Below are 16,313 nucleotides of genomic sequence, written 5' to 3'. Positions count from 1 at the left end.
TGCTCCCATACTCCCCAACAAAATGTTCCCCTTCCTTATCTTACACCAACTCTGACATTTCAGACCCCTCATGACATAATCCAACTCCCAGATGCAAGACAAAACTAATCCAGAAAGAAGTCAAATTATGGAACCACTACTCTAGTGTTGAATATGTTGTTTGCTTCCAGAGCAGATTCTGATAAAAGCATAGCCTGGAAGCAACTGCATGACACTTAGAATTTAGAGAATTTGAGGAAGCTTAAGAATCACTTCAACACCTGCAGAAGTGACATTTTCTGTACAGACCTAATCAATTAGCTTGCTCATCTCTTGAACTACTTGGATATTTATTTCTCAAAGCATTAAGCAGGCTCAGTTTAAACAGCAGAGGTTACAGTTCAAATACCAACTACCCTCAAAAAGCCCTGATCTGCATTAGAGCTATTAAACATACAACTATATCCTGTTGTACCAACAGGAACTGAAGTTGTCTTTAGGTATTACACACAGCAATATTTCTGCCTGCATCCATGAACTCAGGGATGAAGAGCTAGTCTCTTCCAACCAACCATGGCAGGGGATAAGTATGTTTGATCACAGCATTAGTACTCCTGCTTATTTACAGTATAAAATAGTGAATTCAATACAAGAAAAGCACTGAGTTCAGGTATTTCTTTATTAGTACATGCAAAACAAGCCTGGTAACAATTGAATCAAATAATCATATTGAAAGAGCTGACCTAGGTAGAGAGCCAGCTTTATTTAGTTATAAGAGACCCCTTTTTATGAACTTACCACCTAAATTTCATGTTTGAGTTAAGGATCAGGCTAGCTTTTCTAGGATCATAAACAGCTGTTTTCTAGAGGACATTCCAAGTACTTGTTTGGGCATCATCCACAAGACTGCCAAGACATCAACAGCACTCACTGTTCAACCAGCCACTTAATATGTGTAAATACTGTAAGGCAAAAGTCAAATTGTGACATAAAACCATGTGTGCTTGTGCATGATAAGGAGACCAGCAAGAGCTAGGTAAGGAAACACTAGCAGCTTGACTATAAGGAATTTTCTGCTAGCTCCTATTTAGACAGCAAGTTACAGTTTTAAAGCCAGACACATGATTTATCAGGTTACTGTCCTCCTTACATTTGAGCAGCTAACCCCTTCCAGACTAGAACAAACAGGTTATTGCATCAATCCATTTCCAGTTTCAACTTCCCCAAACTTCCAGCAGGATGCTCTGTTACTAGTCAAGTTTTCTACAGAGGGAGAAAAGACTCACACTAGCATTGTCTTTCAGCTAGGCACAGCAGTGAAGAGCTTTGGCTCCCTACACGTATTAAGACGTACACACAGCTCAGATGCCTTCCCCAATTAAAGAAGACTTCCCGTATTTAGATCACAAGGGACAAACAAACTGGTTTGGCTAAACTACCAGCACACTGCCTCCAAGAAACCTGCTACTTGATGTCCTTTCTTTGGTCAGCTGATTCAGTTCACTAAAGCCAGGAGAAAAAGCAGGACTAGCAAATACCAAGAAAATATCCTATAATTAATTCACTTTAGTATCTTCCAAATATTAAGACTGTTGTTTATTCCCATCTTTTTCCACTCATGGAAAGTCAGTTACTTTCAGAAGCAGGAAATGTTAACTGGCAAAATACTACTTTCCATTTGCAAGTTGCACTTAAATAAGACCTGGAGATGGTCTTATTTACTGAAATAAAAGGCAAGCAAAGAAAGATAAAAGATAGTCTTTGAAAGGGTCCTACAAACATATGCAGAAAAAGGACACTGAGCCATCCACATATCGAACTACAGTTAAGGAGCTCTGAACAGCCAAGACTGCATCTCACTTGAGAGCCTAATCAAATACCAAGGACTTAGACCACATTTGTACATGGCCCTTCTTTGCTATGGGAGACAGGAGGCACAGTAGTCTTGCAGCTCTTAAGATTGCCTAAAGAAATTTGAAGCTAGTCTTAATGTGTTTTCATTTCCGTAACTAGTTTTGAAAATCAATTACATACATTATGAGTATCTAGTATTAAGTACAGAGGTCTTCAATAGACTAGTTAATTTTGTCACACTGCAAAATGTATTCCTCTAAAGGCACAACCATGGTGTTTTAGAACCAGTTGACTATTATGTAAATTTTTTTAAGCTTACTTATTTTTAAGTCCAGCAGCCCTCCAGCTACTAAACCAAGGTAGTATGCTATGCAACCATCTTTTTCAAATCTTGGAACATGTCAAGAGCAAGAACAATTACAGTTTCTAAAGTCATGTTTCTAGACTACCCAGGGAGGCTGGGTTCAGTCATGACAACTCCCTAAAATCTTTTCTCTGTGTAACAACTTCCATAATACTGAAAGTATACACGCTTGTCAGTTTACATTGCAGTTGCACAGACATTCAGAGCCAGGAAAGAATTTACTTGGATTAACAGAATATGCTTATCCAAAAAAAAAAAAAAAACAAAAAAACCCACCAAAACAAAACAAAAAAAAAACCAACAAACCAGCATGAAGCCAAAGTTAAATATATTTAAGCATTTCAGAGAGGCACCAAGGAAGGTTTTGTGGTTGTTTTTAAGGCACTTGTGTATTAAAACACTGCATTTCAGTTAGAATCAAAATTAAGTTCTGCAATAGACTGCAACTCTGCTAGTAAAACAAGGTTTGATATATCTCCAGTTAATATTTACTAGCCATAGACCATGTCCCCCCTCCCCCCTTCTACATTTAAAATTAAAAATCCACTGACCTAAATGTTCAAGCTTCTCAGGAGGATACCAGCAGATATTTGCCTTATGTGGAAAAATGAATCAATTCTATATCGTAACTATAGCTCCTTTGAAATCACTGTTTCAGTGGCAAGATCAACCAACAGGAACCTGTTTCTCTAGGGAACATGAAGATTTAAGTCTGTTTTTCCTACCTGCTCACTTAAATCAACCCACATTAAGCTCTGTATAGCTGGTTAGTTTTTACCAAAAAGAGGTATTACTCCAGGATCCTATTTTATACTAAATGCCCTTTAAAAAAAAAGGCATGACAAATTAGTAATGCAAGATAGTACCAAGTGTCTGTATATACAGGCAAATACATTCCTTCAATAGCTCAACACTCCTTAATCTACAGCAACCTTTGTTTCTAGTGTTGTTGTAGGAATGCATTTGCCTGTATATACAGATGCTTATGTCCTGGTGAACTCTAATGGGACTATCCAGAAGACAATTTTCCCCAAAATTTGGTTTAGTGTGGATTCATTCAAGTCAGGCAATCCCTGATTTAAAGCCTCTCACTTATTTTCCCTAGAGAAACTCATTCATACCAGTAGATACAACAAAGCCTGAGAAGGAAGAACACTAATAATACAAAGAAGATAAGAGTTTTATCCTTTAGAGAACATTCACTCCCTCCTTGTGTGACTCAAAACAAACCTAGTTTACTAAAAGACTTGGCTGTAATTAAGAGATAAATCATCATTTTAAAGAAACAAAAAGTTTGGGCTCTTCCGCAAGTTACCTAAACACAATGCATCTACATCTTTCCCATAGGCACTGCAAAAGTGAATGCAGTTCAACAGCTAATTCTGTTATTGATGCATCAGGTAAGGTAATTTTCATTTTAAGTATGGTTTAATCCCAGATTTTTAAAAATGTACATCAGTATACAGGAAGCTTCAGTTATCCACTTTAATTTTGTTCTGCATTTGAATCATTATCAGCCAGCAAGACTTAACCTTTCCTTAACAAAATATAAAGATTTATAACCACCCTTACAGTAAATTTAGCATGTGCCCTTCAAGTTGTATTTTAGAGGGACATGCAACATGTGCATTAGTCCACAAGCGATGAAAATAGTGCAAGTTACACATTAACACTTCAATTCTTAGCTGTGACTTGCAGATACCAAACTTCACTTAAACGCACAGAAGTAGCATTTCACAGTAAAAATTAAGATCAACTAAATTAATCTATTTTTATTCTTTATCCTTCAACTTGAAGTACCTTCTGGTAACTGACTTAGTAGCAAAAACCCAAGTCTGTACTTATGGAATGCGAACTCAGAGATGTCTGCCTTAAACCCATGAGGATAACATACTCAAGTTGCATTTGCTTAGATTCAAAAAGGAAAGTTTTTGCAAAAAAGTAGATTGTAGCATAAATAAGGAAGAGTAAGAGGTTTAGTACTTGAGTTTGGGGTCCTAATTTACTGCTTTGCTCCTGATGAAATTAAATGGCAAAAACCCCTGACCTCAACTGACAACATCTTGTTTCATGATGCATAAGCAGGATGAAGTTGCTGGCAATGTGTGAACACAATACTGAAACTCAGTTTGCTCAGGTACTCAAGGATCTCCTCAAAGATCTTACAAGGTGCCAACCTCAGTCAAAGTCCAAACATAAAAAAGGCAGGAATTTCCTTCCTTCCCATAACTATAAAAATAAAAGCTGCCTGCAGTAAAGCTTGTTGTTAGGTCCTGGAAGACTGAACTTCACAGAAAGCTTTCCTTCTGAAAGAGACTCAAATTCAACACCAGAGATTTCTGTGCTGTTAAGAGTCACAGAACAAGATTCGATATTCAATTACAAAAAAAGCAAAAAAAAAAGTTACTTCTGCCCCTTTAGGTCCAAACAGGAAAGTATAAGGAACCAGGATAGATACAGATGCAAACAAATTCAGAACCATTTGGGTTGAATGGGACATATGAACACCAGTTAGTCCAAGCCCCTACTTGACACAGTTCCAATTAGATCAAGTTGCTAAAAAACTTGTCCAGCCAAGGTTTGAATATCACCAAGTATATTCTTCCTGGACAACATGTTCCAATATCAAGGTTGGAATCTTAAACCAAGTTCAGAATAATACTCAAAGGCAAAGAAGCCTTCACACTGAACAAAACCAAGGAAAACGGCAAGGATAACAACAATGTTCAGAATACTTAAAGTCTACCTCACTTTTATTGTAAGCCTTTATTTCAAGAGGTTATGCAGTTCATGTAAACACAAATCTACATGCAAAGACCAATCTAGAAGCAAATGCTCAGAGCTGGGATGAAAAGGTATTTGTAATTTAGATAAGTAATAGCCCTCTGTAGGAACAACCTCAGTATTCAGGCCTTGTATTTCTGAAAGAGCTTGCGTAGTTTTGCACATCTAGATTCAATGCCAAAAAATAGCCAAACTCCTTTCCTAGATGAAAGATTACATCTTTATGTAAGAAAGCTTACTTGGCAAGCTTAAATTAGTCTGTCAACCAAGTACAAGGATCCAAGGTATGCATGTTTTATTAAAAGTACCACATCTGTGTCATTAGCTTGGAAATAAAACATTTCTGCATCAGTTTCAGGTCCAGCTGACAGAACTGTTTTGAAAGTCTTCCCTGATGGTAGAGGCTTCCAGAATAACCAATGACATCCACAAACCAGCAGTTGCAGCCAAACTTCTACATTCAGTCTGAACAACTTAAAGCTTAACATGAACTGAAGATGGTTTTTTCCAGTTACCATTACCATAGGTGCTGAAAAACAGTCCTTCCAAGAACAGGTAAGAAACAATGGCCTGTTTTGGCATTTTACTACTTCACATACAACAGCTCAAGAAGTCAGAGCACTGGTGTGTAAATGCAGCTGTAAGGGAAGAGATCCTTGACAGGGCAGGCACACTTTGGTGATGGATTTTTGGACTAGGTTGTTACACATAGCTGCACAATAAAGTAAACAAGAGAGGCAAAGCTGACAGCCTGAGACCCATGTTTTAAGGACACAGTGGATATTTCCACTACTTATACATGCCATGGAAATCAACTTGTAATTGCATCTTAAAATGTCTATATATAAAAAGCATGGAGTGAAGAATTACACATTAGGAAATGTAAGCACTATGATCACCTGTGAAGCTTTAGTTCAGCTTCTCTTGGAGTACGTATGATCCCCAATTCCCTTCTCCATTCTTTCCTTCCCATAAACCCCCACCCTCACTCAGTGAACTAGGTGGACAATACTCCCTGAACCCAGAACTCTTCATTCTACTCATTTTTATTAAACCTTGTAGTCAGTGCGGAGTTCTGAATCAAGTCAATCTTTCCTACATTGCTCATTTTATAGCACCTCTTCTGTTAAAGATCCACAGTGCTTACCACAATTTTCACACTGTCCCATATGGTTAAGTGGTAGCAATGTATTTTTAACAGGTTGAAAAAACTAAGAGTTCAAGGCATCAGAAGGATCTTCTAGCTTTGGTACCCAGAACAGATGTCTAAATTCTAGTTCTTCAAATACTCCCAATTTTTATAGTATTCTGCTCTGTATTTGGGAAATACAACTCCACTAGCTGGGGGTCCCAGCTGCAGAGATGAGCACTGAGGCCTGGAGTTGTGTATTAACACCAAAACTGTAAATCTACACACACCTGTAAAAGTCTCCAGTAACTTACTAGCCAGCACCACAATCCACAACAGGGCAGGGACACATCTAGTTCTCCAGGATGGCAGTCACCTGAGTCACCAGACCACCACCTAGAACTTCTTCCCAGATAAGGTCACTATTCCCTCACCCCAGTGCTTCTACAAACACTAGGTAGTTTAAGATCTTATTGGATCACCTGGAAGCTCTGGATTTCTTCAGGTGTCCAAGGCTACTGCAGCCTCTGCTTAAAATGATCTCACTTATTACCTGTGGGGATGAACTACTGATGCCAGTGCACTCACAGCAACAGCCAAAAGATCAGACAGTTTGTTAGGCATCTGAATATCCAGTAATCATTCCTCCCACAAACAGCTTAATCTGATTATATTAGTTTATTGGCTCAATTGCACAGCACTGATAAATCTCTTTTGGAGGGAGATGAACTCCCTGGCAAGCCTTCAAAATAGAATGGTACTCACATTTGGTACGGTAGCTTCATCAACAGCCACAGCCATATTTATCAGGAAGCCCAGGTCATCAAGGATTCACATGAGAGACAAAATGAGTCAATATATCCAACTCCCATAGCCTCCTTTAAAATGGTCAGCCCTAAAGGTAGGGGTAGAGTTGTCCAGTTTTATTATTTTCAACATAATGTTAGTGAAAATCCTTAGCAAGTTAGGTAATCTTTCTCCCCTTTAAAGTTTTCTTGAAGTAGCATATGGCAGTTTAAGCTGACAAAACTGTGTACATGAGGGGGAAGCATGCCTGACACTAACATTTAAGGGATATTCAAATTTTACACATGCTCAAGCTACATTAACGCTAAAACTAGAAACCCAACAAGGTTCAACAGGCTCTTGTACCAAATTATTTTATGCAAATCAGAAGCAGCTGTCCTTCACCAAGATGCTTTTCCCTCCATATGCTTTTGTTGCAGGTTCCCCAATTTATTTGTTGGGCTCCCACACCTGCCCTGAAGCACTGCAATGCTGAGCTGAACATCACCTTTCTGTACAGCCATTCAATATGATGCAGCCTCCACACTAAGGAAGACCTTCATCTGGCTTTGGGCACTAGTTATTTCTGCAGCAGCTTTAGAAGCAGGCTATTCTCTTTAAACCATTAAAGAAAAATCCATTACAGTAGTTTTAAAGTCAGTATGTGTAACACACCACATGCCACCTGCCTCAGCAAGGTATCACTGCCATGCTTAAACTTCACCTGCCATGGCTTTAACTCTTGTTTATCTTATCAAAAGGATGTCAGAAGTCTTATGCAAGTTCACCTCTAACATACTCATTACCCTCTTAGGAGCCATTGAATGAAATGTGAGTTAATGAATAACACAGTAGGAATTATTTCATTATCCCCATGGTGAAAGAGAGCCATCTAATTCTTGGATATGATGTCAGACTTGAGAACCAGCCAGTGATACTTACTCAGGCTTCCACTGCTCAATCAACTGCTACACCAGTGGTGTTCACAGTGAAAGGCTTGCAGACTGCACTAACAGCTCAAGACTGCCAGAGCATGAAGCAAAGCTACCCTGATAGCAGCCTTAGGAACAATTAAAGCATGAAGTGAGGAATTGAAGCCTGTCATTTTGCTTCCACAGAATGGAGGACAGGAGCAGGAGGTTTTTAAACGGTGTACATTTAATGTATAGGTCTTGCACAGGTATAGAAATGAATGCAGTAATAGCATGTCAGCTCTCCACATTCTCCTCCTGCCTCATCTCCATTTTTACAGTCTCAACCCCACTCCAAGTTACCACCTGCCTCTGGTACTACTTATTTATTGGTAGTATACAACCTGTTTGTATAAAACTACAACCTGTTTATTGAACTCCATCAGAAACCCAAGACACTTTTAAAGGGAAGTCTGAAGCGAGGTATAGATCCTTCAGTCATTGGCAATCCTGTCTTCCGGTATTCAAGGCTACCTCACTTGCACTTTCAGTTAAACTAATGCTTTTCACTATAGATCCTGATGCCTTATGACTTCAAGTAGATGTTCACTCCCCTGTGAAAAACACACCCATCTCCTGCTAGTACAGGTAGGATGGAGGACAACTGCAAGAAAGACTTCCTCAGCCTACCAAAGTCCTCCTTCAGGTCACCAAGACATTTGCCTGCAACAAAAAAAAAAAAACAACAAACCCAGCTTTAGATTGCCTGAAGAATTCATATGTTTAAAAGACTGTCTAGCTCTGCCAAGGAGACCAGGCAATATAAGAGCATGTTTAGAGAGATGATATTTTACTGATTTCATAACCATGAAAAGTCCATCCTCACTGATATCAGGACAGCTATGCTAGGCAGTGCCCTTCAGACAGTTGGACTCCTGGGATACATGTCCCTTCCCATCCAAAACATCCCTGTATTGCCTTTAAATTATGCAGTCAGAACAAGCTCAGAGACAAGCAACAGACATTTGAACAGTTCATACCAATCCATTACAGAAGCTTGCAAGTACTACTTACCAGGTATTCCCCTCCAACAACTCGACTGATGAGAAATAAACTAGTACACAAGCAAGCTAAAAACCTAAGAGGAAAAAACCAGAAAGCCTGGGAAAGCAAAGCTAGAAGATGGACTTCTCATGCAGATGGAAAAACAGAACTGTCTTCCTGACATGTCATACCCAATGAAAGAGCCCAACACAAGCTTTGCAAATGGTTTTTTCTACATGGATTGCAGAAACTGAGATGCAGTCTCTTTTGAAGGAGTCAGACTTTCCCATAACCTGCAGCTTGCAGTCACTTCTGAACAGCCACGCCTTACTGAGTTTGAGTAACACATCAAAAGCAAAGGATAATTGTACCATACTCTAAACCATATTGAAAGAAACACTATCTTCAAGCCTAGCGTGTGCTGTTCTGTCATTCTCACATGAGTATGCACATGCAAGATGTATTCATATTTAAGTCCTAGCATCACAAATTACTCCATCAAGAATGCAATGCTGAAATATATTTAGAATGGTTCTGTTAATACAATAGCTAGCTTCCATAATGCCATTAAGGTATCCTAGACTCTAAAACCACTATTGTTCTATAAGCATTCATGTTGAATTCTTCAATAATTGCTCAAAATGCCTATGATTAAGATACTGCCATGGGATTAGTATTGTAGCTGTAAAATTGATAGAAAATTCAGTAAGATAAACTATCAGAAGTTAGCTTTGGGCAAGTTTCTATTACACCAGAAGGTTCTGAACTGGGCTGGAACAGCATCAACACCCAGCTCTGTCAGTGGACAGCATCTCCCCACATGTGAAGAGCATCTGTGTGCAGGCACTGCCTGAGCCTTTGAGTCATCATCTCCACACAGGCACTTACTGCCAAGCCAAAATTCTTGACATGCTTACCCAGCAGCTAGTGCCCATTCACCTAGCAGCTGATCAGCAGAGCATACAGCTGTGCTTCAGACTACAGAGCTGGAAATCAGTGCCTAAAGGTAAGCACAATAGTGCAGAGCGAGGTAAGAAACAAGTTTTTGAGATGGTATGCAATTTAAGAGGGTAATGGGATAGAACTGATGCCCTGACTTGTGAGGCTGGAAGCCTTAATAATTCTGACTTGTACAGTGATACTGCTTTACATTTAATCACATGCTTACATTCCCCACTGACTCAGAGCTGTCCTTACACAAGACATCACGACATCAAAGTTCTTCAGAGCTTTTCGGTGGGGTCTTAAGAAGCTGTATCTATACTATTTCTACAGCAGTGTTGGTTAACCAAGTTTTCATGCCAAGAAAACCACCAAAGCCATGTGCATCCACAAGAGATTAATCTTTTCTAGAAGCGTCCTTAGTGCCACATCCATACCAGCTGTACGCAAAAACTGCCCTAGAGACCTGAAGTTAAGATTCTTCTCACCTGAAGCCAGATTTTGTGTCTGACCTTGTCTCTTTTTAAAAAGGCCCACATTCTACCACTTAGTGAGCAGCTCTTGCTTATTTTGGACACCCACTTCAGGAGACAAACACATCCTTAATTCAACTGTGTGGTTTGGTGGGAAGACAGGACAGCAATATCCAAGTGTCCTTAACTCTGCAGTTTCCAGCTTAAATACATCTAGACAGAATCACTAGAAGGAAGTAAACAATGTCATCCAGACTGTCTATGGAAACATCAGTAATTAAACATACCTGCACACCACATTCTTTGGTGATCAAATGTGAAGAACAAGCAGCTCACCAGACATTCCTTATATTAACATAACAAACAGCTGTTATCCTCAACAGCTGTAAAGCCACTACAATTATTCTTCCTACACACCCCAAGCTTTTTGCTAGCATTAAGTAGCTGCTTAAGTGAGTCAGTTATAAAGTTGTTCTATCACCACCACTATTTTCTCAAAGCTTAAAAATTAAATCAAGTATTCCACTACTGGAATTTTCATTACCAGGAAGTTGCAATAATGCTTATTGCATTATGGTTATTGGTTTGTTCTCCCAATATAACTCAATCAGTTCAATGCTTTGAGTTAATTATTATTGGTTAACTAAGGTAAATACAAACAGAAGCCTGAAAGCATGAAATAACGAAACAAACAGTAGGAAGCAAAGCTCAACTACTTAAACTGAATACTTCATGATCACCTGCAAGTATCAGGGAAATTCTCACATGGCTATAATATGCATGAGAAATTTAAAGCCCTGATGATTAGGGCTTCAGAAAATGGCCACAAGGAAATTATACAGCAAGGTAAAGACTCAGGCTTTTTACTGTATCTAGACACTTGGGATTAGCAATGAAAAAAGGTTTATCATAATATATAAGAGAAAGAACTAGAAACTGGATGCAATATTTCCAGGATATTCTGTCAGACTCTGATCCTCTCAGCAATAAAGCATAAATAAGCATGAATGATTCTCTGGAGAGTCCACCAAAACCCCAGAGATAGTGGTTCTCTAGAGCTTGTTCTGCACTGACCAAAAAGTACCTTCAGTCATACTCTCCTTCTCTCATTCAACTGAGGGAAAGAAGATCAGCATCAAGGATCTGATGGAAGGCAGCAGTAACATTCAGCCCTGGCACAGCCTTATTTTACGAAAGGGCTACCAATTGGCAGACAGGTTTCGCTGACTTATGCTGACAAGGTTGAACTTGGAGCTGTTCAAACAAGTACCTCATTTGAAATTGCCCCTATGAGATGTTCAACCTACGGATGAAAGCCTTTGAACTAAGACAACAGAAGTGACTTCTACAAAACAACGTGCTTCACTCAGCAAGAGCAGCATGCTAAGAAAATAAGTGAATAGACAACTAGAAAGTGATTCAAGTGTCAGTCTTCCCACGAATAGCCAGGACAAAGTGCTTTTTGTTTCCACCTTTGAGATCTTGACAAATCAAAAATAGATTAAATGTGCTAGCAGACTAGCTTCTGCCTCCCAGACTGACACATGAACTCATGGAAATGATCTGCCAATACTCTGAAGTAACTTACACCAGAGCAAACACAGCAATGCATATGTTCTATTTTTCTTGTAAGAAGTTTGAAGCAAGTCATGCCTTTTCAGCATTACAGTAAGCAGACAGGTAATCATTTTGCTTACAGTCAAGATAAAATAAAGCCTCAGAAATAAGAGCTAGGGGTCCTAACTGTATAAGTATTAAACAACATGAATAACAAAAAGTTTAGTCTTGTTAGAGCCAGGAGGAGTATCTGCTTGAGTACAGTTACAAATTAAGGCTTTATTACCTCTAGGGACATGCTCTGAAATACATACATCTGTGTTTTGTACCTTTTTCATTTAACCTTGTTAAGTTCACCAGCATTGTTTTTTGCAGCTCGGTGACAAAAACAAGAGTTACTGAATAACTTTCCAGTATGAAGTTTCAGTGCATTAGTTCTCACTAGTGAAACACATAGCCACCTTAACATCCACAAATCCAATAACCCACTACTCCATAACCCACAAGGACTAAGCACATTCTATCTGTGGAAAACACATGAGCATTTATCAAGCAACATATCAAATCTCACCACAAATACTAAACAGAAACCAGCAATTCAACTGTTTCAGTTAACAATTAATAAAATAGTTCTGAGAAAAAGGAATGCATCTGCTTCCACTTCCTACGTAAATCTCAAGTACAACTCAAGTAGCACCACAGCTATACAACCCAGTGCCAGACAGCAGCAGAGGCAAACCCCTAAGAGCTGCACATTCTGCAAGTGACACTTTCAAACTCAGTTTGACTGGGATACAGAACACTTTCAGGAGCTGCATTTTTGAGGGATAATTTGAAACCAGTAGTAATGGCTACCCTTTCAGCACTTAGGCATTCCTGTACCAGAAGTTCAGCCCAACAGCCCAGTGCCTCAAGGCAGACAGTATCCTTAGCTCCAGAGTTGTGTGATCCACAAAGCGGCCCTATTACTCTGTACATATCCCAGACTACAGCACACTAGCAGCACTCTACCTAGTGAAGGCTGTTGTAAGCCAGCAACTTTAGGATAGGGACCATTTTACCTACAGAAGCAAAATAAAGCACTGCAGAAGCATTTGTTAAATGCTTTACTTGCGGCACCCCCGGTCTAGAAGCACTGTATTAAAAATCCCCCTTCAGAGTATATCAGTCCAGTCATGCTGAACATGGCACTAAGACTGCAGGTTAAACTCAGAAGATGCAATGGGCTGACGCAACACTGAATCAAAGGTTAAGTTGCCGATTTCAACCTCAAATCTGACTGCAAGGAACAGTGTCACTTGTGACAAGGAGTTAAAATACTGGAAGAGAAAGAACCACATTTGACTTGTGATGAACTTACCTTAACTCCCATTCCACCAGCTCAGTACAAGCAACATTTCTGCAAAAAACTTTACACCAAGCTACCTCAAAATAATACGAACAGATATAATTCAGGCCTACTGTTTTACACAAAAAATCTGCTGCTACTCCTTTTGAAAATTCAGTGAGGCTTGAAAGTAGGGCAAACACAACTAGACAAATTAGAAGACTTATTCCTTGCTTCAGAATTGAAGCCTTCAGACCCTACCATTCAACCTACTTCATCACCAAACACTTCATTTTTAAGATATTCCATATACCCAGTATATGTTATATTATTCACCCAGCCTATTTTGTTTAGATGAGACATTAGTAAGGACTTTTCCCCATTCTTCCCCCAAAAGAAAGCCTGTAAAATTGGCATCAGATACAACATAAAATACATCACTCCCAAGATAAAGTTAAACACTCTTCATCTCAGAAGTACTTGGACAGATCTCCAGGATTTCACAGACAAAAACTCACCAGCAGACCAACTCTTAAATCCTAATTTAGAAGTTCAACGCTATACATAAAGCTGAAGAATGAAAAAGGTGTAACAAGATAGGCACAGCTGTTTTTTCACTACAGGTCACATTTACTTCTTTCTGTTAAAGGAAAAACTTACCTACCCAGTAAGTTTAGAGTGACACACACCTTGGTATTTAAATAACTGAGATCTAGAGATGTAGGACATAGGTGAATAAGAGCTAACTCTTTAAACAAATGCAGGTTTTAACAGGATAAATTCCTGTTCTATACTTAAGAGTTTAAAGGTTACAAAAAGCTCTATATTGGAGGAACAGATCAGCACCAGGCAACAAGCTTTTTATAACATGGCAAAGATGCTCTGAATTCCATGTAGAGGCTGACCTGTCACTCACACAGCACGATGTATAGATTCCCAGCTTCACAAATATTCACAACTTTCTCTTCCACGTTCTTATATGCAATAAACTATCCGTATGTTGTTTAAACTCTTTATGAGTTCTGTTTAAAGCATTATTAAAAAAATATCAAAGCAACCAAGTCATCAGCATTACTTTTGAAGGGTTACAGGTAAAGCAGCTCTTCAGAAGTCAGCTAACAAGCAGCAGATTCTTCAGACAAGTTTCAAGCCATCGTATTTGTTTCAACATGTACAAACTCTGCTAAGTCAAGTCTTTCAACAATACTTAGCATAAAGTCACCTAGGGGAGAATACAATGGCAAAACCTGACTAATTGCTATTGAAATATGGTGGTGATTGTGTCTTCTTTTGCAAAGATGATGGATGCACTGAGTTGTTTTACCACAATTGATCTTCATTCAGCTGAACAAGCCTTCTCTGAATTGGCCCTAGGGTATTCCTTCACCTTTTGCATTTTAGCTAGCTACAAAGAGTTAAGCAGATCTTAAGGACACCAATCCCACAAAGGGACCCTATTTTTTCCTCCCACATTTTCCCGAGTCAAACAGGAGGCTTGAAGTTCTAGAAAACCGGTGCTACACCACCGGTTTAAAGTTTACTGTTCATCAATTCATGAAAGTTCAAAAGCTGACTTTTTACAAGCAGTAAAAAACCCCAGCTGGCTACATCTGCCACTGCACCACAAACGTGCTTCACAGCAACATCTTCAGACTCCTAAAAATCTTTCCAGCAATAAAACCACCAAGACTCACCAACCTACCTGAACAGACTTGAGTGTTCTCTGCACCTGCAGAAGCAACTATCATGCTCCAAACCCAGCCTGGAAATTCAAACTAGCTCTAGGAATTCTTTAATTGTCTTGGCAAGAGTCAGTATAAGAACTGTGGAGTTTAAGCCCATAAATTAGTTTTTGGAGGGTTTTTTGGCATTAGGCCTTTCTTTAAACTGTAAGCTTAACCAGATTCTCCCCAGCCCACCTGCTAATATGGTAATTCTTGCACAAAAAAACTTAAGTCCCTTCTTGCCCTTTTCATGATACAAGTCACTTAAGATCAACTTCTTTTGACAAGGCATGTTTTAACTTATCACTCCTTGCCTTTGATAAGTGAAGGCAGTTTAGCTGACTAACAAATGTTACGGGATCTGCAGTAAATTTTTAGAAAAATTGTTTCTTAACCAGTACACTACTTTGCTGGGATTGACACATGGTAGCAAGTATTTATGATAAGACTAAAAACTGAATTTTGTTGGAAGAACCAGAAAAAACAGTAACAGTTATAAATACTTAGAAATTGAAAGGAGATGAGGTAGATTAAACCATATTGCAATTTTGGGGCTCTTGAAATACATTCCAGTACATGGGGCTTAGCCTTACTAGGTCTTTAATTTGAATGCCAAATAATTTGTGTCTAGGAGCAAGAAGTATGCTAGAAGCAGTAAAGGAACTGCATTCAGCAAGGGCTAGCCAGATAATCACTACCTCTGTGTGATTAGTGGTCCAGTCTCAGGCAGTTGTACATACTGCTAAGACACATTTAAGAAAGCTGGACAATAACTTGAAATAATAATGTTTAGGAAAATAAGCCACAGGGCACAGCAGCATGCAACTTACTCTTCAGTGAGCTACCAAACTGCTTCCTTCCCAACCAGAACAAATCAAGTTGACTTATGCAAGTGGAAAAGTCTTCATACCTTAGTGCTGAATGAGAACATGGCGGTCTAAGGAATGATGCAATAGCACTATTAATTTTAATAGGACTGCTCTCTGGGTGTGACCCTCAGAAAGGACAGGAGCACCTAAACTTGTACCTTATACAAACAGCTTATTAAAAAAATAGTCTTAAAAAATGAAAGCAAGAAATAGCTCTTATTGTCCTTGTTACACCAATCTTAGACTTGCCAAATCAAGCAAAATCCTTTCATCCTTTGTCCACAACTCCCCAGGCTGACTCCTCCACATGAACACCACACCCACCCAGTTCAGGCATCAGCCAGTGCAGTGACAGTAATGAACCTAACCACCCTTTGCAGGTGAGCATCATATCAAGCAGGTTTCAAAATTGCTTCCTACTCCAAGTTGATTACAACAGCAGATTTGGCATTGATTTTTTCTCTAGTGAATTACTAAAGAATTCTCATCCTTAGACCCTTCCACTGTTAGGTTATCACCAGCCTTTCAAGAGTTCACAGGAAGAAGTACCTATGCAATAAAAATATTGCA

The 16,313-nt window shown here is 39.1% G+C and overlaps 1 protein-coding gene across 5 annotated transcripts in view; it reads right to left on the bottom strand.

Moving 5' to 3' along the window:
- The window catches only part of MTMR3 (myotubularin related protein 3), an 83,755-nt gene that overhangs the window by 57,338 nt on the left and 10,104 nt on the right, over nt 1-16,313 (bottom strand). The window contains exon 1 of one of the 5 annotated variants that reach the window (XM_075041895.1): nt 6,876-7,007. The exons of 3 other annotated variants lie outside the window; for them this stretch is intronic. In XM_075041895.1, the coding sequence (XP_074897996.1) occupies nt 6,876-6,895 (20 nt within the window). In that variant the 5' untranslated portion in view covers nt 6,896-7,007. Of the gene's footprint in view, nt 1-777; nt 879-6,875; nt 7,008-16,313 lie in introns of those variants that run through there. One more of the 5 variants, XM_075041896.1, reaches the window with a different exon arrangement.

Source organism: Buteo buteo, chromosome 11 (assembly GCF_964188355.1).
Source record: "Buteo buteo chromosome 11, bButBut1.hap1.1, whole genome shotgun sequence".
In the NCBI taxonomy this organism is placed as follows: Eukaryota; Metazoa; Chordata; class Aves; order Accipitriformes; family Accipitridae; genus Buteo; species Buteo buteo.
Note: the sequence above shows the minus strand (reverse complement) of the source record. Positions and strands in the feature narration are given on the sequence as shown.